This window comes from Haliaeetus leucocephalus, unplaced genomic scaffold (genome assembly GCF_000737465.1).
Source record: "Haliaeetus leucocephalus isolate CR32 unplaced genomic scaffold, Haliaeetus_leucocephalus-4.0 Scaffold199, whole genome shotgun sequence".
In the NCBI taxonomy this organism is placed as follows: domain Eukaryota; kingdom Metazoa; phylum Chordata; class Aves; order Accipitriformes; family Accipitridae; genus Haliaeetus; species Haliaeetus leucocephalus.
Window position 1 is genome coordinate 913,890 of NW_010972635.1, and position 23,666 is coordinate 937,555.

At 38.6% G+C, this 23,666-nt stretch overlaps 1 protein-coding gene across 1 annotated transcript in view; it reads left to right on the plus strand.

Annotated features, from left to right (window-relative positions):
* The window catches only part of ANKHD1 (ankyrin repeat and KH domain containing 1), a 108,041-nt gene that overhangs the window by 43,726 nt on the left and 40,649 nt on the right, over positions 1–23,666 (plus strand). Inside the window, exons 10-15 of the mRNA XM_010565980.1 lie at positions 4,837–4,896; positions 8,749–8,836; positions 9,449–9,576; positions 9,743–9,886; positions 10,573–10,675; positions 20,118–20,861. Coding sequence (XP_010564282.1) covers positions 4,837–4,896; positions 8,749–8,836; positions 9,449–9,576; positions 9,743–9,886; positions 10,573–10,675; positions 20,118–20,861 — 1,267 coding nt within the window. The remainder of the gene's footprint in view (positions 1–4,836; positions 4,897–8,748; positions 8,837–9,448; positions 9,577–9,742; positions 9,887–10,572; positions 10,676–20,117; positions 20,862–23,666) is intronic.

The window sequence follows — 23,666 nt, forward strand, 5'->3', positions numbered from 1 at the left end:
GTTTGTGGGGTTTTTTGGCACACCTGCTGCACTTCGCTCAATTCAGTGTTGGGTACTGAGCATCAGCCACTTTAGTAGAGGCAGGATAGGTTTTGGGGGTTTTATTGATTATTAAAAAAAAGAAGTACTTGGTTATAAAAACATATAATCCATGAAGTATCTCACAGTGAGGAGCAAAGCCTCAAACAAACAAACAAACAAATTGCTATGCATAAAGTTTAAAAAACATGCAGGGGTTGCTGCTTAAATGTCACTTCAAACTACTAGAGTTGTGTCATTTTTATTTTTCTCCTCTCATCACTAAGGTGAGCAGTGCTTGTGGCCTTTAGCATTGAGTTCTGATCAGTATTGCTGAGAAAAATCTCATGCCTTTCTAAAGTTTTATTTTACTGCATTTTCTTGTATTGCCAATCAAAATGCAGAGCTGCCAAGAAAAATATAGTAAGGAAGCAAAGGAAATTTGCACATGAAAGGGAGACCTGCCATATAAATCTACCAGTTTTGAATTCTGATTGTCAGTAAATGTGGACATAACTGCAAAACTGCAGTGATGCTTTTACAGCAGGTGCCTTGGGTTTGGAGTAGTTTCCTTTCAAACCTCTGTGTTGTTTTGCTTTATTAGAAGTTGTAAGTTGTTTTGTTATCTCTGTAATTGTTCTGAGAAAGGTTTCTGAAGTGTGTTGCTTTACTGTTGGAGTATGAAAAAGCTTCTTTGGCAGTACTGTGGCAGATTACTAATGAAAACTGAAATCTAGAAGAATAATTTAAATGAGGTTAGATGATTTCGCGAAGTTGTCCCAGGGAGTCTGTGGTGGAGTAGGGAGTTGAATGCAGATCTGGACTTAAACCTCTGGTTGGTCTGTCTTTGTCTAGTTAATTTTGCTCTCCTAGTGTTCAGACACAGCAAATGAAAGTACATCTCCAGTTGCTTTTCTTTCCCTTTTCATCCTGCAACTTCAGTCTTACCTGGGATTGCTTTCACTGATGTTTCATTGTTTTCCAGAAGCATTCTTTATACCTGAGGTTTATATCACAGTCACAGAGGAGCTGGACATACAACATCTTACCCTGCTGTGGAATGGTCCTTTTTGAGGAAAATACTGGTTATGTCTTAAACAGGGCTGAGGGCTTTTCTGTGATGGCAAGGACAAATGGCACCCACTGAATGCATACCTGCTGTGTAGCACTGGTTCTGGCAGGTTATCCAGCCTGGGGTTGTGCCCCTGTGTCCGTAAGAATGTCAGTGGTGATGTTGCAGCCTGTCAGAGTGGTGTTTTCATAATGCAATACTGGGAGCATACATTGGACACCCCTGGGTTGTGGGATGAGATCTTGAAGGGGTTCTTGAGGGTTTGAGGACTTGGAGATAAGTAGAGACTAACTTGATGTCACATTTTCTTTCCATGCTGCCCACTGGGAACAGTCCCTGGTGACCTCCTCCCCTGTGGTTCTTGAGAGGGCCAGCACTGTGCCAGGGAGGCTGCAAAGGAATAAGCAGTGTGAATGACCTGTGATCTCATGTCTAAGCTTGTCTCCTGGCTCTATTTTATTTACCTGTAGAGATGTAGCCCCTACTGGATTTTGCTGTTGTTACTTTATTGTTTTGTGAGCCACCTGCATATTCTGTTTTATTGCAGACCAGGAAGTCAAGGAGCATAGTTTATGAGGTTTTTTTTTCTTCTCCCTGATTCTAGATTGAGGAAAGAAAGTTGATCTTTCTTCCCCAAATGCTCTTGAGTTAAAGGAACAATAAACAGTGGCTGTCAAGATCTGTTGCAATCAGTTCTCCCATTTCTTCCCAGTTCAGAGCCTTTTTTCCGTGATTTGGAAAGCATATAATCTATTTTAAGAGCTCAAATCTTTCTTGACTTCTCAGGTGTCTCTTCAATTGCCAGGAGGTCAGAACTGAGTGCCATTTGAGGTGCAGACTTTGAGATTCAAGGTGTGAAGATGAGCCTCTTTCGTGCTGGGTTAGCCAAATGGGCAGAGGGCAGGAGATGTTTTTGTCAGGGGGTTTCCTGTATTGTGCTCATTGAAAAGTGAAGTCTTACAACTTTGCTGAAGTTACCCAGCTCACTCTAATGAACTGATTCTTGGGTGTTGCTCATGTCCAGTTGAGGTTTTCTCAATCTCAAAATAGAACCTTGAGCTAAAGTTTGAGCATGTTTTACAATGAGGGTGGTGAGGCACTGGAACAGGTTGCCCGGAGAGGCTGTGGATGCCCCATCCCTGGAAGGGTTCAAGGCCAGGTTGGATGGGGCTTTGAGCACCCTGGTCTAGTGGAAGATGTCCCTGCCTATGGCAGGGGGGTGGTCTAGATGGTCTTTGAAGGTCCCATCCAACCCAAACCATTTTATGATCATTATATTATAAGTGATTCTACTCCCCAGTAGAGTTTTGTCTGAATGGGGAGCGATTATTGCCACTACAACTCAGCACAAAAAAGCTGTTGTTCTTGCAAGTAGAAAATGGGAACTCTTGCTTTTCAGGGACTGATCCTCTGGCCTAGATATCGAATATGTAATTCAGTTCAAGAACCAGTGAAAATCTTGAGAGCTCCTGTTAAATTCATTAAGGAATATGGCTTTATAAGAACCAGGAGAACAAAAAGAAAATGATGGCTAAGGTGAACTTTCTTTGGTTTGTGGTTAATTTTTCCTTAAAACTCTGCAGTGGCAAGTTACACTAGAAATGAACAGTGTCAGAGTAAATGCTTATCTGTTTCTGTCTGCTGGAGAGCTGCTCAATCGTGTATGGTATTTTGATGAATTTGTATCTCCTTGTGACTAATTGTTTATGAAGTCTGGCTTGTTACCAATTACTCTGATGCTTTTCTGATGCCCTTCTTTAAGGGATATGTCTCTTCCATGTCCTTACAGGGACAAAGTTGGCCTGTCAAAATCTGTAGCAAAATGAGCTTGGCAGGCCTACACCTTTCCTCGTTAATGTATGCATTTTGAAATCAGCTTGCTTTGCCAAGTATATGTATGACTTAATATGTGGCACATCTGAAGACTTCAGCCTGTGATCCCATCTGTGCCTTAGTTTCATTCTAGTTCCTTTATCGCCTGCAGGACTAGAGGCTTTCAGGGTCTTAGTCTGAACTCCTGCCCCTGGACCGAATGTGCATTTTACTTGTTTATAAACTTCTTTATGGGGACAAAAGATTTTGTGATTAATAGGTGTAAAATTTTGGAGATTAGAACTCTGAAGTATGATTTGATAAAAGGCATTTTTTCTAAGTGGTGGTATGGTTTAATAGCTTCAGGAAAAAATTACCAGCACTTCAGTAATTCAGCTATCTACCTGTATGGCAAGGATTTGTCTAATCTCAAAGGTGAGAGGAGACGTTTGTTTTTCCTATAAGAGTTCTCTTTTTTTTTTTCCTTCTTCTTTGCGTCTTTACTAGAAGTTGCCTTTATCTCAAAGCTTGTGTAAGGTAAGACATGTGTATTGCATATATGTTCTCACAGGAGCTAGGTTAAGGAGTGTAAAGCTCACAAAGAGTACTGGTGATATTTAATAAGAGGAAATACCCTGCTTTTAAGCTGTATACCTTTCTATAAACTAAAAGTGTCTGTTTGTATGCCTGTTCCCTTTTAATGTAGAATCAGACCTTGATGAAGTGTTGTACACTGGAGATTCTAGTCTCCTTTCTGAAAGTGAGACTGCTCTTGACAAGGTGGTTGCATCTTTGTTTCAGTGTAGCTGAAAACAAAAGAGATTCTTCTTTTTTGGACACTGAGAAGATCCCAGCTTTTCTCAACTGGGATGTACAGAAAAGAGTTTTAAATTGGGATTTTCTAATCTGGGCTGCCTTGCAGCTGTGCATGAGTCTCTGCTGCACAGGAGAGTTGATCTAGTGCTGGAGTTGGGTGCTTTTATGCTGAAATTGAGAGACAGAGGAGGACCCCTGAGGGCAGCTTCATCCTTGCATTCTTCTCATTTTACACTGTCAAGCTCTCCCCAAAGCTCTTTATACTTGTTAAAATTCCATGCATGGCTTTTCTTGAAAGACTAAAACTGGCTACCTGGCATACACATAACTCCAGTTGCAAAAAAACCCCCACCCAGAACCAAACAGGCATGCCAAGCTACCTCTTGATTCTTCCCCTATGACAAAATATTTTTAGACAGATAAGTTTTTGTCATTGCATGGATCATTGCTTTGCCTTCCACTGATAACATCCCTCACACTAACATGGCTCCTTAATTAGAAACTCGCTTTCCTTTATATGTATGACAGTGATGTGTGCATAAGGCAGCATTTAAACATCTACAAAAGTAGCCAATACTTTATGGATTTGAGTGAAACCATGCTTGGAGGTAGCTATGTTGTTGTTATAGTGAGGGACCTGAGAGGCTGTCATGCTTTTCAGTACTGTTTCTTGAACCATCAGGGGATGGTCAGGGTTTTCAGGTCTTTTTAGACTTGGCCCTCAGTCTTCTACAAATAAAGCAAAAGGTTGTAGGACATGTGAAGCTAACTTTTGTAGTTAACACCTTTGGATGTTGTGTTGCAGTCTTTGGATGGTGCAAAGGACAATGAAATCCTCTCTTTTGCCAGTAGTGGACAAAAAGTCACCTGTATTTAATGAGATGCTTTGTATGACCTTTGTGCTCTCTTCATGAATCTGAATGGCTTGTGGTAGGAGTCTTAACTGGTGAGAGCTGCATTGCTTGGTCTTACCTTTGTGCTTGCTTGCCTAATTCCAGCAAAACAGAGTTTTCAGCTGGTGGATCTGGTCCATTTAAGTTCATATTCCAGGTCTTCATGACCAAGAACAACATCTATTTGTAGAACAAGAGCCGTGAGTTCTTCTTTTTCTTTCACAGGACAAACAGGAGGACTTAAAGAAGACTATTTTGGAGGGCATAGAGCCGGGCAAGCATCAGGTGAGGTTGGCCTTTGATGCTTGTAAGCTGCAGCCTCAGGATACATGCTAAAAATAAGCATGGCTTTAAGGCATCTAAATTTCTTGAAAAATACAAAGACTTGCTGTGTAGGCTAGACATGTCATCTTTGTCCTGCATTTTCCCTTCTGTTGGGTTTTCTAAAGCCCTATTTTGAAAAAACAGTATCTCAACCATCACAAATGCAGCAAGTTATCTCGTTGAGTCTATTGGCACAAGTAGCTATGTTAAACCTGTTAGTACATACCTAGCTTCCTGTAAGGTCTTCCGTTTTCAGATATTTACTTTAAACTAGAGGCCTAGTTGAGTTTTTAGGTGCTTCTGAAATACTGGTTTGCTACATATCTCAGGAAGTTTATCTGGGACAATTAGGTTGGTAACTGCTAGAATACTGTATCTCTTGATAGGAGTTCAATCTTGAAAATTAGCAAAGTGGCATAGTATTAAGAACTGTATTGTCTGGCTATTGTCTGGCATCAAAAACTTTGTCTAAATCATTTTGCTTAGAATAACATTTAGATTTCCGTTAAATATGCACTGTTGTCATGGATGAGAGAGGCTTGTTGAAGAGAGCAGTTGGACCTTTACTTTGAAAACGCAAATTTTGTTCTAGAACTTTTAAATAACAGATGACATTGGAAACTTGAGAAAAATACCCTAGTGAATACTTGCCAACCATGAATACTTGTGAATCAAGGAGAATAATGGGGGCGGGAAAGCCCTTATGTAACTGATCTTGGAATTGCCTGAAACAGAGAACTCAAAAGTCAAGAATAAAAAATATCAATGATTGTCATTAGATGCTTCTGATGACACTGCTTTTGCTCTGCTGTCTGAAGTATTCATTTTTCTAGAAAGGAAATAATTATTAATGACTGGATTCGCATCTCCTTTTTGAGTCCCAGTGGAAAAGGTTTAGATAATGTAAACTCTTACCCGATTTGGGTAATAGTCTTGCTTTCCCCTTCCTTTCCATCTGGTACCCAAACTGACAGAAAATTCTTCTCGGGCTTTCTTTCTATTCAAGCAGAACTAGCAGGAGAGCACATTACTCAAGTGTTTAGAGACTGGCTTTTCTAGTCAAAGCTGGCATAGATGTTCTCCTTTATACCTCTTTCTGATCATACTAACTGCAGTATTTCTCAGGGTTGGAGCAGTGAAGAGAGGCAGAATACTGTGGTGAGGCCTACAGTGCAGATAGCTGGGGAAAATATGTCTTTGGAGATGAGTACTCCTTGGTAGTTTTTGTTCTTAGAAAATAAGCATTTGCATGTACTTCATATTAATACAAGGAAGAAGCATATTGGAAAGCTGATGGGGGGGATGCTTTTGGACAGCTTTCATGTTGTCTGTCCTGATTTTGATTATCTGCTACAGCTAAGAAGAAAAGTCTTTGAAATTTATGGCTATTCTAGGTAAAAGAAAGGATGTGAGTAGACAAAGGCACTGCAGTGGCTCAGCTTCTTGTTTTGGCTTCTTCTAGATGTTTTCCCTTAAAGGTTGAGCTGATGCTGTTAGCCTTTATTAGGGGTAAGTAGAGTGCTGAAGTCATAGAACTAATTTAATCTTAAAATAAAATAAGCATTTCTATCTTCTGGTGTGAAAAATACCATCAAAATGTAATAACTTTTGAAGATCTACAGCAGGTGGGCACACAAATGGTTTAGTATGGCTGAACTGATGATTTGTACAGTACTGCAAGAATCTGAAGTGCATAATAGTTGAGGATCAAGTTCTGCCTGCTTGATGAAGTGACAGTTGGTTAAACTGGGCAGAATAACTGCATTGCATTTAAATGAGGAAGCCTCCTGACATCTGTGTTTAAGACTTCAACAGTGAAGTCTGCTAGGAATAGAGAATGTTACAAATAATGATATCTTACTGCTAGTTATCTAAAATGCTACATTTGAAGGCAATATAGGATGTCTTTTCCTCTATCTTGAATATAGCTAAGATGACCTAAAATAAATTTTGCTTCTTGCCATCTTTTGCTGTTGCATCAGTGGGGATTTAGGAATGTGTATTAAATTGTTTGGGCAGCAATGTTCTGGTCCTGCTCAGTGAGTGAAGCGATGTTCAATAGTTCTTTGCATCCATAGCTGCTTTGTGAGTGATTTGCTAGCAATACCAGGGGTTTACTGTGCATAAGGCAAACAGCAGCATCTGGCTTTTTATGATCTATTGGCAGTGGCTGAGGAAGGAAAAACTATGTCAAATACCAGAGTAAGCATCAGAGCTCAAGGGCACGCTACTAGGTCTTGGACATCACAGGGCCACATACTAACATAATTAGCTTTACGTGTCCTGCAGATATTTCTGACATGCAGACAATCCAAAAGCATGCATATATTTATTGACAGCTAAACAGTCATTTGCCCTGGGAGTGGAAACTACTTATTAAAGAAAAAAAAAAAAAAGTGACTTTAGTAGGTCTGTAAGCAGTAAGGCTTCCTATCTGCATGTGTGCGCTTACGCATCATACTACCAAGTAAGCAAAGAAATCAGAGCGCTAATGTGGTGTTTAAACGTGTGTTAAAGCGGTGTACAATAATACAAAGTTCTTATGAAGGCGGAGGAGCAGAGCATTTCTGCTCTTTCCAAAGCTCACAGGAGAGGGGTAGTGTAACCCTTGTTACAGCAAAGCATTGGTTTGTGTTTTCTGCATGGGGTCTGTCTCCAACAGGAGATCCAGTCAAGACACTTCTTCACTGTGGGTATGAACAGAAAGCTAACTTACAGTGCAGCTTGCAACCAAAGCAAGACATATGACAGAGGACATATGCAGAGTTTTCAGGAATACTGAAACTATGGGAAGGAGTTGATTTGTTCTGTCAAATCTATTTTTGTCCTTTTATATTTGTAAATAACAGTATCATCCACAGTCAGTACTAAATGTTAACTTTCACTGTCAGATATACATGCAATTCCAGAAGTACATAGTGAATTTAGAGCTTGGCTTCCCAGATATTTAATTAAAAAAGCCCATGGTCCAAGTATATTATTGATCAGCCTGAATATTCAGAGCGTAAATACAAACACTCCCTGGAAGACTATGTTTTCTCTCCTTGTTGCTGTGGGAGGGTTGATACATACTAGTCAGCATTCTTTGTGGTATTGATATGTCTACATAGCAGGCAAATTTTCTAGTTCTGTAACTTCTCTAGTGCATTTGTATTTAGCCACATCCTTCCAATATTCAGAAACTTTTTAAATTAGAAAATTGTTCTTGTCGCTCATTTCCTTTTTGTTGGTTTGTATCATCCTTTTGTCTTCTTTCCGCTTTATTCTCCAGTCCTCTTATTCAGAGACTTTTTGTGATCTGCAGTGATTTGTCTCATTTTTGTTGCTGATCCTCTTCAGTGTGTTTTAAAAATGTCTGCAGTTCAGATATTACTGCAGTTTTAAAGGTCTGGCATGCAGTATGTGACAGCTCTCAGGACTATTGCACATCAGTTCATAGTTATTTGTATACTGTCTGATGCTGGATGATATTTCTGTTAAATGGTCTTTCCTTTTTGAGGAGGAAACAAGATGTTACTGTTCTCAAGTATGTTATGCATTTGAAGACGAAAATAAAAAGGGCTATGTAAGTAGGGAAACTTCCTTGTGTGATAACAGTATGGATGCGGTCTTAATGCTTTTTGACAGTGTGATTCAGTATTTAAGTTAACAGGAAAATTGATTCCAGTCAGTTTACATTGATTCCAGTCAGCTTATAAGATAGATCTGCTACTGAGACAGGTAATTCTGGTCCCATCACGAGATGGTCCAAAAGCTGAAACAGTGATATAATATTTGCCCATTTATATATCTGTTATTTCTCCTTTACAATAGGAACATGAATCTGAAGGTGGGAGAACCCCACTTATGAAGGCTGCACGAGCTGGTCATTTATGCACTGTGCAATTCCTTATTAGCAAAGGTAAAATACTAGTTTAAATAACTAATTAAAAAACTTAAAATGGCACTTTACTGAATGTTTGTGATCCTTCTTCAAAATTAATCTGGTTGTGTATATGTGAGCATTTGTAAAACTGTTAAGGGTTTTTGAATTTCATTTAGTTCATGATACAATGAATCAAAATATTTTGCTACTTTTCCTACTCAGTTGTATAAATTAATAAATAGAATTGAAGTACAGCAAATATTTTCAGTTTCTTAAAAAAAGCACTTCCTCCTTCAGAAAACACACATCCTCAAGTACTGTCTGAAACAGTAAAAACTGCACCATGTAGGGATACTGATAAGTGCTTAGGATGAAAATGTAAAAGTTGTGCTTTGTACACTGTGTTCCCCCTCTCTTACCACTTATGAGGCCCACTGTTACTGTTAGTACTGCCTTGTCTCTACAAGATGAAGAGGATGATGTGTAGAAGCCATCAGTTATTCAAAATCCCTTGCTTTTACGCTAGAAGTGTGTATGAATTAGGAAGAGTAGGAAAGTTTACCTCTATTCCAGAAAATACTGTACTTGTTGATACTTTCTTTTTAAAAGAATTTCCTTGTGTTTAATTCTGAGATCTTCTCTTTATAGGTGCCAATGTTAACAGGGCTACAGCTAATAATGACCACACGGTGGTGTCACTGGCATGTGCCGGAGGCCACCTGGCAGTTGTTGAGCTCCTTCTGGCTCATGGTGCAGATCCTACTCATCGGCTCAAGGTACTCATTTAAAACTATGCATTTATCATAGGTACTGAAAGAACCACGTAGGTGATTTAATGGATTAGTAAATGTGCATTTTTAAATGGTCTAATTCATATCTTATGTGCTACACCAGGTAGCAAAATTCATCTTCTGGCTTTTTATTTCTAAAATCTCACTTCAGGATGGCTCAACAATGCTCATTGAAGCCGCCAAAGGAGGACATACAAATGTTGTTTCTTACTTGCTGGATTACCCAAACAATGTTTTGTCGGTTCCTGCAGCAGACTTGTCTCAGCTCACACCTCCATCTCAGGATCAGTCTCAGGTAAGGAATAAGGAATTCTTTTTTAAATATCACTATGAATGTTGCAAAGAAGCATTTTCTTAGTAGTTACCTTCTGAGGTTAATTTAGATGTGAACATGAACAGTGGAAAGAATTAAAAAAAGTCTACGCATTTGAAAATGGTAGAGAGTGAGAAAGGTGATTGGTACTGTCTGCAGTGTCCTGAAGAGTGCACGAACTTTGTTCTCTTTCCTGCTCCTTAGACAGGATAGTCCCAAACCTGGTATCTCAAAAGAATATTATTTTCTTGTTTGCGTTTGCTTAGTATTTTGTTTCAACAGTTCCAAACTGTTGTGACAGCACCCCTCAAATGTTGTTGCTGATTTTGTTTGTTATATGAAAGAAAATATATTGTGTAAATTTAGAATTCTGCAGGTTGGAGAGGTAGCTTTCCAGGGGAGTTAGTTGATTAAAAGCCTAAAGATGTTAAGTTTTCCAGCCTACACAACCCAGGATTTTGTGAAGAGTAACATAGTTAACTTTGACATATTATCCACAATAAAATAGCATGGGACAGGTCATACCAAGAGGTAGCATAGCATGCGCAGTTTGGGAAGCGTGGAATGGAGGTCTGCTGTAGAAACATGTATTTGTATTAACACTTCAAGATCTGGTTCATTTAAAAGTTTTTTTTTATCTGAGTGTGTGTCTGTGGCTTTGTTTTAAGGTTCCACGTGTACCGGTGCATACACTTGCTATGGTTGTACCCCCCCAGGAACCTGACAGAACTCCTCAAGAGAACTCGCCACCTCTCTTGGGAGTGGTGAAAGGTTAGTATGTAGCCACTTGGAGAATATATGCAGTTTGGAAACTGATAGGCTGGGGACAATTTTGTTAGAGCTTATGCATAGTATAGTCCACTCCATCAATTCTTGAACACCTCTAATGAAGTATAACTTGAAGTATTTTATATAGTGTATAGTTTTTGCTTATTTTCTTGTATTCTACAGTAAAGTAACACTGGTTATTCTAATTTTGTTATGCTTATTCTAATTTATTAGAATTATGCTTATTCTAATTTTTTGGAAGAGAATGATGGTAGTAACTGCCATAGTGCAGACTGATAAAAAACTTGAATAAACTCTAGGTGTGGTGTTAACTTTTTTAAATATTGTACATTGGTTATCTAGAATAGTTGCAACTATTGTCCATGAACTTGATATATCAACTTTTTTCTGTTCCTACAGTAGCAATGCAAACATGTTAGCACTGTAAAAAGCCAATGCAGATCTACTTACAGGAGAATCGTTCTTGTATTAGTTATAGTACTCTTGTAAGTGATCATAACATCAGGGTTTTTGCTTTGACCATGGTTGAACTGACTGGTTAAAACTATTCGCAGTCATTAAATGGTGAATTTAGCAGTTTGTTTCTAGCTATGGGTTCTGTAACAAATTCATCATGTCTGCTAAGTCAGCTCCGAAAGAGCAGCAGATTCTCAAGTGGAAAGTTACAAACTGCAGCTCCTAATGATGTACAGTTTTGAATTTGAAATATTATAGTATCCAAAGCTCTATTAGCTAGCTTTACTTAATTCCTTTATTCTGGAAGTGCTCAGTGCTTCCTAAAACGAACAAACAAAAAACCCCCAAGGGCACAAATGAAGAGAGGAAAAAAATTGTGTACCTAATGGTATTTAAGTGTGCAGCCATGACTCTCTCCATGCATATATGCCATGTGTGTGACTTCTCTAATGCAGTTATTGTATCATTTTCTTAGGATATGCAACACTTGATATTTTGGATTTCATAAAAATGAGTACCAAACAAATGAAAAGAATATGCAACTTCTGGTTCAAATAAAACAGCAAAAAGCTATATACCAGTATGTGCATGCCCTTACAATTAAATAACTATTAGTATTGCGAAGTGGGTTAGTGTTCTGGAAGTACATTTTGTGATGCATAGAAACCAATGAGAGATTAGTTGATACCGAGTCAGAAGACTAAAGTTATAAGTTTAAAGTCTCATGTTATTTAATCAAATTATGCAAAGCAAATAGTTGATTGTAGTTTAAGAAATAGCTCTCATTTAAAAAAAAACCAACACCTTATTGCAAATGTCAGCACATACTTTAGGCATGTTTTTAGAAGTACTGTGTTGTCGGAACTGGCACAGAGAGATCTAGTAGTTCTCAGTGTTTCAAGACATGCTTCACGCGTGTCAGCAAAACTAATCTGTGATGCGTTGCAAGAGAAGTAGTAATCTGAAAAGTGTCATTGGGCTGATGAAGCATTCCTGAAAACTTTGTGTGCAAACCTGTTGTGGATCTCAGATCCTTAGGGGAAAAATGGTATTTTTGTGGTAAACGCTGTGTGATGATGTAGTGATACCACTCTGCTACTTTAACTGTGATAGAGTTAGTGTTCTTTGCTGAACTTCCATTCTTAACTTGTTATACACACTTGGCTTTAATATACCGGACTTTCATTGTTAGACTTCTTAGGAGATGAGGGGCAAAAGAGGGTGTGAATAAAGACATGTTCATTATTTCCATGGGAGGGGGGAGGGGAAGCAGTCGTAAGTTCTTACGTAACAAAACAGTTTATCCTGGGGAAGACAAATTTCTTGCCTTCACAGTTAGAAGTAGCCCTCTGAGTTTTTGTATAAACTCTTAACTACTTGGAGGAAGGAGAGGAGCACCTAGCCTTCTTAACCTCAATGCAGTCTGATTTTTAAGGACCTGTATTAGTTTTGCAAGAAATGCCATAGTAACAACTTGTTTCCTGAAGAGTTCTTGGCAAGTCGAGTGTAAAACTACAATACACTTGTATGTTACTGTTACGATTCAAATATGTGTGAGGCTTTTTCAAGAGGCATCTATGGTCTGATTTTGACTTACGTTATTATTCTTCAGTAAAGTAAGAAGGCATATGGAATAATTGGCATTTGAATAATTATTTTGGCAAAGGATTTAATATCAATGTTTAGCAACTGAAAAAAACATTTCAGAGCTGACAGTGGATCTAGAGAGACTTAGATAAAAGTAGTACACAAAGATGGTAACCTCCTAAAGAGCTGAAGAAAAATCAGGTGAAAGAAGCAGGGGAATTAGTTCACAGGACTGAACAGACCTCAACTCTTACATGCTTAGGAAGGATCGTTTTTAATGCACTACGTTTAGCATGTGTCTATTGTGTCCATGTAAAAGTGAAATCCCAGTGAAGTTGAGCTCTGGGCGTTCATGGGGAGAGGCAGGAGATTCCTTCCCTGGTGTTTTGTACTTGCTGCTGCCCTCATTTGAATGTGGTCAGGATTGCTCAGCAGCCAGCAGCAATTCTGATGTGGCAGCTCAACACGGAGAGCCTTTTGGCTAGAAAAAACAAATGTGCTATTTCTGCAGGAGCAGAGGGTCACTCCTGCTTTATACTGCAAGGGGTGTAAAGCACAGTGGCTATGATGCAGCTCGAAGTGCCCCTGCATCTGGTTCCCTGGGGCGAGGGGTCTCAGTGCCCAGCACATGAAATGGTCAAAAGGAATGCTGTTGGATTTCTTCAGGAAATCAGCTGGTGTAATAGTGTTGCTGTTGATAATCTTGTCTAATTTGCAAATGCAAGCTAATGTTTAGTAAGAGTGAGATCTGAAGCTCCCGGCAGTATCTGTGATTCTGCCTTAGTCTTTCACAGAGTGTGCCTGGTGAGCAGAGTGGCTTGAACCTGTGGCATATTTTTAGAACATTATTGAAAAACAACACACTAGTGCGACAAGAGGATGCTCAGGAACTCTATGGAAAGCAGCAAGATTGTTTTCATAGTTGAAATATTTGAACTATGTAAGGTGTTTTTAAACATGTCAAAATTTAAAATAGTCTATTTTTGGAGGCTGAGGTGTCTGTTATTTTGTAAGTTTTTCTCCAGCTTTGCTTTACTTAATAGCTAATCTGAAATTGTGCTTACAAATGAACTAATAGGCCTTAACTGAGTGCTTAAAACCTATCAACATGCTGTCATTAGACTTCTCTATTGTTGTTTTTAAGTGGGCAGTAACTTGCAGTGTTTCTTATTTGGGGTGCATGTTTTCTTAGAATTCCAGAAGATGTAATAGACTTAAGTTATTCATGTGAAAGCTGCCTACGTCTGCCTTTGATCCCTGGGAAGGAGACCAGAGTTCCCTTAAAGTTGAGTAGGATTTTTGGAATCTGTAAGCTTTTTAAGTTAGACCTTCAATATACGGTATCCCCTGTATCCCCATGCTAAATCTAACAGTCTAATGGCTTGGAGAAAGGAAAGAAAAACAAACTCCACATAGCTTCAGTAGCTACAAATTCAATTAATATTTTATACTCCAATATCTGACTTTTATGCCTAATACTGAGTTATATACTGGCAGAGATCTCATACGTTGTGTGATTTAATTGAAATACGGGCCAGGTTAACAGTAGAACTAGAAAGATTATATTGTTCTCATTGAGGTGAAGGTATTAAAAAGGCAAGCTGATATTCTTGCTTTTCCATTCTGACTCCTTTCAGACTTCTCTAGTGCACAGTCCAGCTGCCTGTTCATTGTTTCATGTGCTTCAACATCTTCTCATTAACTCTTGCCACTTCCTCCGTATTTTCTGCCTGGCTCAGCAGCTGACCCAGTTATCCAGGATGAGTTACCAAATGAAATGTAACAGTCCATGCCTCATGGCTTTTTAACTTCACTAGTACTTTCTTAGTAGACTTACAGACTTGTTATTCTTTTATGCAAATCTTTAGCAGTGCAAGCAGATTATTTAAAATCAAGACACGTGTAGGTCCCTAAGAGCACAACCGTATAAAAATCTTTTCGCAGTGATTTTTGAAATTCTGCTCCTTTGAAGCTTCAGTCACCTGCTTGCCACCAACTAATTTAATTACATCTTAGCAATTTTCCAGTTAGATACTGTCAAGCCACCAGAGGAAACTTGGGAAGATGACTAATACTGGAAGGTAACTCATGTTTTTGACTGTCAGAAAGTTTGGCTTGGTTTCAGCCATGTAACCATTGCCTGTTGGATATCGTTGCACCTCTTCCCTGCAAGTTTTCCATAGAAACAGCTGCAGGAGTGATAAAGATTGGCAAAAATACTGCATGGTTCACAGGAGGAATGTAGTGAAAATACAAACTCATCTCATCATTCAGCCCTCCACAAATTGTCCTGTTCTTTTTAAAGAAGAATTGAATATGTATTAAAAACAATGTAGCGGATGAATTTACTTGGAAAAAGTAGGCTATTTTTTTATTGCCCAATTAGCCAGATTATATAATACTGTACTTTGCATTTGTGTGTATATGGATTGACTGATTGTTTCCCCAGGTTCTTAGAGCTGAATTTCTTACTGTTATGAATTACAGTTAAATATAGAATTTTCATGAAAATTCAATATTGAACTCATCTTATTCCTGTTGATGAGGCTGGTGAATTTTAATTGCAGACTGCAAATCTAATTCTCGACTTCTGAGTGAAATCAGATTTTTAAAAAACCCTAAAGTGCAAGAACAGTGGAAAAGCAATTCTGTTAACAAAGCATAAAGATCTTAGTATAGATTTATGCTTCCTGACATCTGTCTTTTGTGAAGTGAGGAACAGACTGAATCTGGGTTGTTTTGGTTTTTTGTTTTTGTTTTGGGTTTTGGGGTGTGGTGTGGTTTTTTGTTTGTTTGTTTTCAAGTTCTAGGTAATATTACCTATCAGGATGACATGGTGATTGATACAGCTTTATATGCTAGGCATTGGTTCCAGCAGAGAAGATGTATTTCAATGTACAAATGTGTATCATGCAGTTGACTTTTTTCCTTGTTGCCATTTTTTTAATACTGGAAAAATCTTCTAGAATTTAACTTTTTTGATTCGGATCCACTCTTATTTTTTTCTTCCTCTTCTTTCTTTTTTCTTCTTTTTTTTTTTTCTTCCCCATTTAACAACTCTAAGAAGCTGTCAACAAGTTCCAGAATTTCATCTAATAAAAAGTAAAGTATAATATAACTGTTTCAGGTGGTGGCTAAGATGAAAACCACTAAGCTGAAATGCAAGTTGTGTTGACAGAAACTTCCTGAAGAGTATAATGGTTTGTAAAAACAAACCTTTGGTCTTTTTAATTTTCTGAAAAGACCTTAAAAATAAAGTAGTGATTTTTCTTAAACTTTCGTTGCTTGCTTTAAAATACAACAAATGTCTGTCCTTGCTAATTCATCAGTTAGTGCTTTTAGGGTAAGATCTGAACTAGCCTTCGTTTAGGTTAGAAAATTACTTATCTACTTCATATTTCTCAGACACTTCCTTGGAGTAAATTTCTCAGTTCTCAGACTTGCAGAGGACAGCACAAGTACCTGTCTGTGCTACTGCTCTAAAGTACGAGGCTGTCATTTGAGTCTTAGCAACTGTAGACGGTACATCTAATAACAGTGTCATTGGCGTCAATAAGCTAGTTTTAGGTAGGTTTATTTTGGACCGACAGCATCTCATCTGTGCTGCTCTACTCATTGTGAAAGGGCATATAAATTACTTCTTTCTTGGGAGAAGATGACATCCTATAGATTAGAAGTCAGGGCTAGAAGAGCAAGTTCCTTGAGAACCATAAGCACACAGGATGAAATATGGTATCAGACTTGTTTGTAGGCAGCAACCCTATAAAGAGTGAATGTGTTTTAAGCAAACTTAAATTAGAAGAGTTTAATTGCTTAGGAGAGCCACCTGAGGACTATAACTATGAAGGTTATTTTTCCAAACTCTTGTCCACAGTGTCTAGATGTCTAGGACCTTTAAATTTGCAGCCAGAAGACATTAAAAACTGGTAATGGTGTCCTCCCTGCATATTAGTGGATGCTCAAGAGACCAGTAATGGTGCTTGGGGGATGCTCATTTGGGTGAATGGATTATTGCAACTGAGGGATTTAGGAGATTATCTACAATGTATGGGAGAAGTACAGGAGATTTCCATAGGAAACATTTAGCACTCATTTCCTGGAGAGAATAAGAATTCAGAGAAATGGATGGGAAGCTGCATTTGTGCAGGGTAGGTCTTGCCCTAAGTTGTGTGTGTGGGTCAGAAAACTTGCTGAAGACATGTGCGTGCCTTGCAGGAATGGTGGTGAAGGCTGAGTTGGTCAGGTTAGGGACCAGAACCTGTGGGAATATGGAAATATAAGTAAAACAGCAATTGGTGCTACTGTTCACAAAATAAATCGGGAAACGGTCGTTTCCTTACTCTGTGGCTTTTCTGGTGTGCCCATAACCACTCTGGGTTTTCTGTCAACCAAGCAATTCTTTGTCCTATAATTGTGATTACCTGATGGCAAGTGGTATTTGTGTAGCAACATCTGGATTTCATTGATCTTGGCTCTTCATTTCATACTAAACAGGTCTTCTAAAAGTGGCCAATACAGGTGCTTTACAGGCTAAATTGACTACTTAATATTGCTAATAATTAATTTTGTAGTAGGTTGATTGTGTAGAAGATTGATGCTCCACCAAAAAGATAAACTGGAGGGGTGGCGGGGAGTGAGGAGGTGGGAAGCGGAAGTAATTATGATCAGGCCTATGATTGGATTTTTAAGTCTCACTGCACTGTATTTCAAAAGTGAAAGTATAAAGTAGTGTCGTCTTCATAATTATTTACTAAAATGGGCACAGTATTTTTCAGGATACTGTAATATAGATGAGATTTGGATAAAACAGGAAATGGCTACTTTAAATACTTCCAATATTATAATACTATATTATAGTGCTTATGTATTCAAAGCTACCAACAGTGTCTTCTCCACCTCTGGTTTGAAATGGCTGTTGAGGAGTGCATGTCATGTTTAGCAGATCTTTCTTCCTGCCCCTTGTCCTCTTCCAGTATCCCCAAAATTACCAGTTGCAACTATTTTCTGGCATGGAAGGGGGTGATCTGGAACCTGAAAAGTGGCCCTGTTAACTAATTAGAAGCTGATTAAAGTAAATCTCTGCACCTCTTCTGGAACTTGAGAGCCCAACTCTTCACTTGCTGGTTTCCTAACGCCTGTCTTCAGAAACTGTCCCAACCTTCTGTGGTCATTTCTGATCTGAGCCACTGTCTGGGGAGTGCTGCCTGTTGTGAGACCAGCCCTGGGCTCCTCTACCCAGTCCAGGTCTTAATATGAGGCTGTAATTCTGCTCTTTACTTTCTCTTGTGCTTGTAGAATAGTTTTCCTATGACAGGCTTGTTGTCTCCCCAGGTGGGACTTAATTGAGAGCAACAATATTGGTACTGTATTATTTCGGGGCTCTTTGAACTGCAGCTTTTCTTTCCTACAGAGTGATGGAAGCTGTCCAGAGCTGCCAGATCGTGGGAATGCTTTGTGTTAGGATGGAAATGAGATAGAGTAACCTTAGGAATGACATTAAACGGAGCAGTGCAAAGGGTTCCCATCTTAGTCACGTCTTAAAGGCAGGGTTAATTTGCAGTTAGGTTACTATAATGTTTCTGCCACTTCAACAGTGGAGCAGCTTAGTTTCAAAAGACACTAACTGACTTTTATTAGTTTCTAAAAAAGATATAGACAAACATTTCAGAGATTTTTGGTGAGTTCAAATGTATTTTTCAAGTGTAGCCTGCAAAACTTACATTATAAGTCACACTTCTTAAAATGAAAAGATAACTGTATAAACCCCAAGTATGCTAGAAAGCCAAATAGCCAGCAGCTTATAGCAGACTTGAGCTAAATATCCACCAGCTAGCACAAAGCAAGTTATTGTTAAACTTTAGTCAAATTCTTTATTGTCTTCCAAGAAATTGTCTTGGGACTCACTTATGGTTTAGAGACAAAATAACAGTAGTGGTTGGAATAGGTGTTCAGCTGGAACTACTGACCTGTACAAGGCAGCTGTGTAAATTACTGAGCTCGAGAAAGGGCTTACTGAAGGGTGTCTACGGTGTTTGTGGGATGCTGGGGTATTTCCTGGGGTCATTAAGATTTTTGTTGTTTTCCTTAAATTTAGATATGGCTTGCTTTGACTCCAGAGGGTCTAGTGAAGGTATTCAGCACAGAGTTGGTTCAATTCTATTTTAATATCTGTTGTTCCTCTTTATAGGAGAAAATTCTCTTTTAAGAGAAAATTCTCACATTTGTTTGCTTTTTCAATTAGTTCCTCAAAAAAAGATTCATTTCAGAGTGAGGTGTATGTGACTCCTGTTTTGACAGCGATGCAAAATGAAGTCACTTGTGAGTTAGTATTTTGGTGTACAAGTTTTAATTCCCTTTTTAATGATTAATTGTATGAGTTTGCTTTGTAAATATTCAAGGTTTGGATTTGGGGGTTTTTTTTGGTTGGTTGGTGTTTGTTGTTTTTTTAAATCTACATGTATTACTGTTTGGGTATAGTGAATGAGTGTTATTGCAGAAAATTATTTGATCAGGCTAAAACCTTCCATATTTTTAATTAAAATTTCTTATCTGAAGTCATAATTAAAATTTCAGCACTTAATAGATTCCTAAGATCTGACTAGATGTTTCACAGACTTGGCTTTCAGGAAAGCAGCCTTGGGTTGCTTGACGGCAGTGAGCACTCAGGGAAGTGCTGCCCTGGCTTGGTGTTCCTAGCTAGATTCGTGTTGAAGATTATTTTTTAATAGTGAGCAGAATTGTTAATTTGTTACTGGAGAGAGGGAGGCAAGCAAACTGTTAATTTTGCCTCAGAACTTTAAAAAACATGCTAGAGCTTCAAAATACATTTGTATACATTAATTCTACGCTGGTAGGATTCTGTTTGGAATGTAAAGGTGGAATGCTATAGTCTTTAGAGAAATACTAGTTCAAAATACTGATCTTACTGTAGAGTTAGTCTTCTCTCAAATAGAGACTAGTTTTGCTTGTAACCTTGCTGTTGGCAGTTAGCCTCTGGAAAATAGTTTAATTGCTCTGCACACCAGAACAACTTTGGGAACTCATTAAATTATTTAAATTGCCTTGCTCTTCTTGCTGATTTCACTTCCCAGATATGCATTGTCATGTATGTCAGAAACCATAAAGGTTCCTTATTCCTTAAGATTAAAATAGCTGTGTCCAAAGGGATATTAGGATCAATATTGAAAATTCCAGCTATATGCTTTGTCCTTTCTTGTCTTAACATGGAGTGTAGGGTTTACCTTTCTGTGGTTTGACAGATGTGCAGTGTTAGTTGTAAAGATTTTTTTTTTTTTTTTTTTTTTTTTTTTTTGGTGGGTGAGAGGGGAGGTTTGGGGTATCTTCAGCATGGCATTTTTTCAAACATTTTTCATGTGCTTAGGTGCATCCAAGCAGAAGTCAAGTTCCCTGCAGGTAGCAGATAAGGACCTACTGCCACCTTTTCACCCATACCAGCCTTTGGAATGCATAGTAGAAGAGACTGAAGGCAAGCTGAATGAACTTGGACAGAGAATTAGTGCTATTGAAAAAGCACAACTTAAATCATTGGAATTAATTCAAGGTGAACCTTTAAATAAAGATAAGATTGAAGAACTTAAAAAGAACAGAGAAGAACAAGTACAGAAGAAGAAGAAAATATTGAAGGAGCTGCAGAAGGTGGAAAGGCAGTTGCAGATGAAAACCCAACAGCAGTTTACCAAAGAATATTTGGAGACCAAAGGTCAGACAGACACACCACTTCCCCTGCAGCAGCAGTGCCCACTTACAGGGGTCTTCCCAGAAGTGGAAGCTGATAAGGGTCTGCCAGAGGATAACATTTCAGGGTTACCTCAGGCTGACACAATCTTGTCTAAAGATGACGAGCAACAACAGTCTCCACCACCTGCTGAACAAATAGAGTTTGTCCCTATCCAGCCTTTGCCAGCACCGCAATGTAATTTTTCTGGTAATTTAGGTTATAATGGGACAGAGTCTCTTGAACTTCAGAAAGCATTAGGGAATCAGCACAATGTAGGACAGCAGCAGCAAATTGCTGGGCAGGGGCTCTTAGTTCAAGAACCAGACGGATTAATGGTTGCCACTCCAGCACAGACGCTTACCGACACTCTTGATGACCTAATAGCAGGTGGGTTAAGAAATATACCTATTTTTGCGTTAATTTGTGTGCTCAGTTTCCCTCTCTCTCCTTCCCTTCAAAAACATCTTGGGGTTTTCCAGTTTGGGAATACTTGCTTAAGAATAAAGTTCCTGATTAGTGCTATTAATCCTAACAGTGACTTCCAATTCTAACATGAGACTTTTAAATATCTTTTTTCCAAAGTGCAAAACTTCCTGTACTGGAGACCTGTTTCAGCCCCTTTGGCCTCATCTTTTTCTGTGCTTCTTTAAAAAGCCTTATCATGAGTGATGAGTAGTGCCCATTAGGAAACCTGAAAGCGTGACAGTTTTATATCTTCTTTAGAATTTTCTGTACAGGCTTATACCTCAGTGACTTTCTTCGGTGTAATAGTCATCTCTAGAAAAAGCCAAATTATTGTCACTTGAATGGACAAATATGTCCCTCTCCTTGCTGCTCCATGTGCTGCTATGGTTTACACACAACCTGGAATCCTCATGCAACCGCTCAGTTCTGTAATGGCTTGTGTTTTCAGAATACCCTCTAAACCCTGGTTGTTGTACAGGAATATCTGCTTATTAGATATAACACATGGCAAAAATGTGTCCTGTTATCTGGATGAAAAGCAAAAATCCAAACATACTTCCATTTGTTGATAACGGTGTGAAGAGGAATGGAAGTTCCCGCACATTGGGTTGTGAGTCCCCTTGTGGAAAAAGAAGTATTGTTTTGGTTGACTTCGTTTCATGGATTTGACTAGGATTGCTGGAGGTATGTAGGATATAGTCAGTGTTGTTGGTCTGTAGGTTTTTTTAATTCAGTGTTTTTCAACTTTTCTTTGCACCTTGTGTCTGTCCCTCAGCCCTTATTTTCCTGTCTTCCCACACCCTCTTCATAGTCACTGCACTGTCCTCTTAAGTTCATTTCAAGGTTGTAGAAATGTTTGGTAAGACCTTTTGCCCAGCCTTTCCTGTGAACTTTTAGAATGTTAATTGCATCAAGCTCATGCAAGTCAAGACTACCTGCAACTTGCAACCTCCCATGGAAACCATAGTTGGTGGAATAGTGGGGTGTGTTGTACCAGCTCCCTTCAGCTATACAGTGTAATTCAAAGAAATCCTCTTGTATTATAGAGAATTGGTCTTAGTTCCCCCTTTTCTGGTATGGCGTGCCTCCCCCACTCTACGGTGGTCATCAGAGTGTTCAGCCAACATCAAAACAAAAATGCAATTGGATTATTCTTCTTTTTTATTACTCAAGACTTAGTACTGGAGGGTGTGAGGAGGAAAATTTGAACGGTTAATGGAAAACATAATCAACAAGGTCTTAATCTTTGGAGTGGTTCCTGTTGCTGACAGTTTAACGTATCTAGCACAAGACCATGTAGTATATACCCTTTCTTGGTTAGCAGCTGCGTATTACATCCAAAATATTCAGTGCACCCAAAATGAAAAACTGCTGCCATCAGCTGACTGCGAGAACTGTGCCGTTTGCGAAAAGATTGCAAACAACCAAAAAAACTTTATCTTAAAAATAATTTTAAAACCCCTATGAATAGACACCGATTCATTTTCTGAAACTGTTTACTGGTTTTGCTAAGTAATTAAAGACATTTTTTGCTAAGAAATGAGATTTACTCATTTCAAAAATTGATACAAAAAGCATGCTCTTCTACAACTATTAGAAACTATATTTACAGAAATGCAACTCAGGGAAACTTTAGCTGCCCAATTCCAGAAGCTCCTGCAAAAATGTATTGATGTTGCTTTTATTGAAATATATTTTCTTCTGAAATTCATAAGTTAGTTTTACTTCCCTCTCCACAAAAAAATGTTGGAAAACAATTGGATATTTTGCTCACTTCTAAAATCCAGACTGTGTAAAAGTCACCCCAGCATAAATTATAATCCTACTATGTCTCAGATTTATGTACATTTAAAAACAAAATGTAAATCTTGTCTTGTCTCCATACTCATACTCCAAACTCTTTGATCCATATTTAAAACACAATTGACCTTTTTCCACAAACTTGCCCATTAGTCCTTAATTTTGTAAAGAAATTTTGAGCAATAAAAACTGTTATGAGAACTGATTTTTACACATGTGCTACAGATGCCAGATAAAATTGTTAAGGGGCTTTTACCTGGTGCGTGGGAAGTCTGTCTCTTAGAGAAGTTGTGTCTTGTACTCGGGTGTGCTGATGTCTCCCTTGATCACGGTACCTACCACTGGCGGAGCTGCAGTAATGGTGGTGAGTGACTCTTGGTTTAGAAGAGATAGCAACATTTTTATTCCTGCTGAGCATTCCAGTTTGTATTAGGTCTACTTCAGAAGAACAGAAATGTTAAATCGGCTTTTTGCCCTCTGCACTGAAACATCTTTTACTGTTGCTCTTACCAGTGGCAATGTAAGAGGCAAATTGTTCAAAGCCTCGGTTGTAAGGGAAAACTTGCATTTCTGCAAAGCCTCAAATCTATATTTTGCTGACTACCTTAATTGTGACAACACACATAAATGGAGTATTTATCTTGCCAGTCTGCTGGCATAATCTGTCAGCTGATAGATGTCGAGATGATTGATGTCAAGGTGTGAAGTGCTGGAAGTCTTGCTGGCAGTCAGTCACTGGTAGATGTGTACCTGAGTCCCCTCTTTCATGAAGCTATGCAGAAGTAACTGAGTAACCTTTGGAAAGTCAGGTAAAACCTGAAAGTGAAGCAGCTCTTTCCACTCCAGAATGTTCTGTTTGTAAAGGAGTTTTTTAGATGTGCTGAAGCAAAAATCTTGCAACTAATCCTATCTTTGAAGGTGTGACTT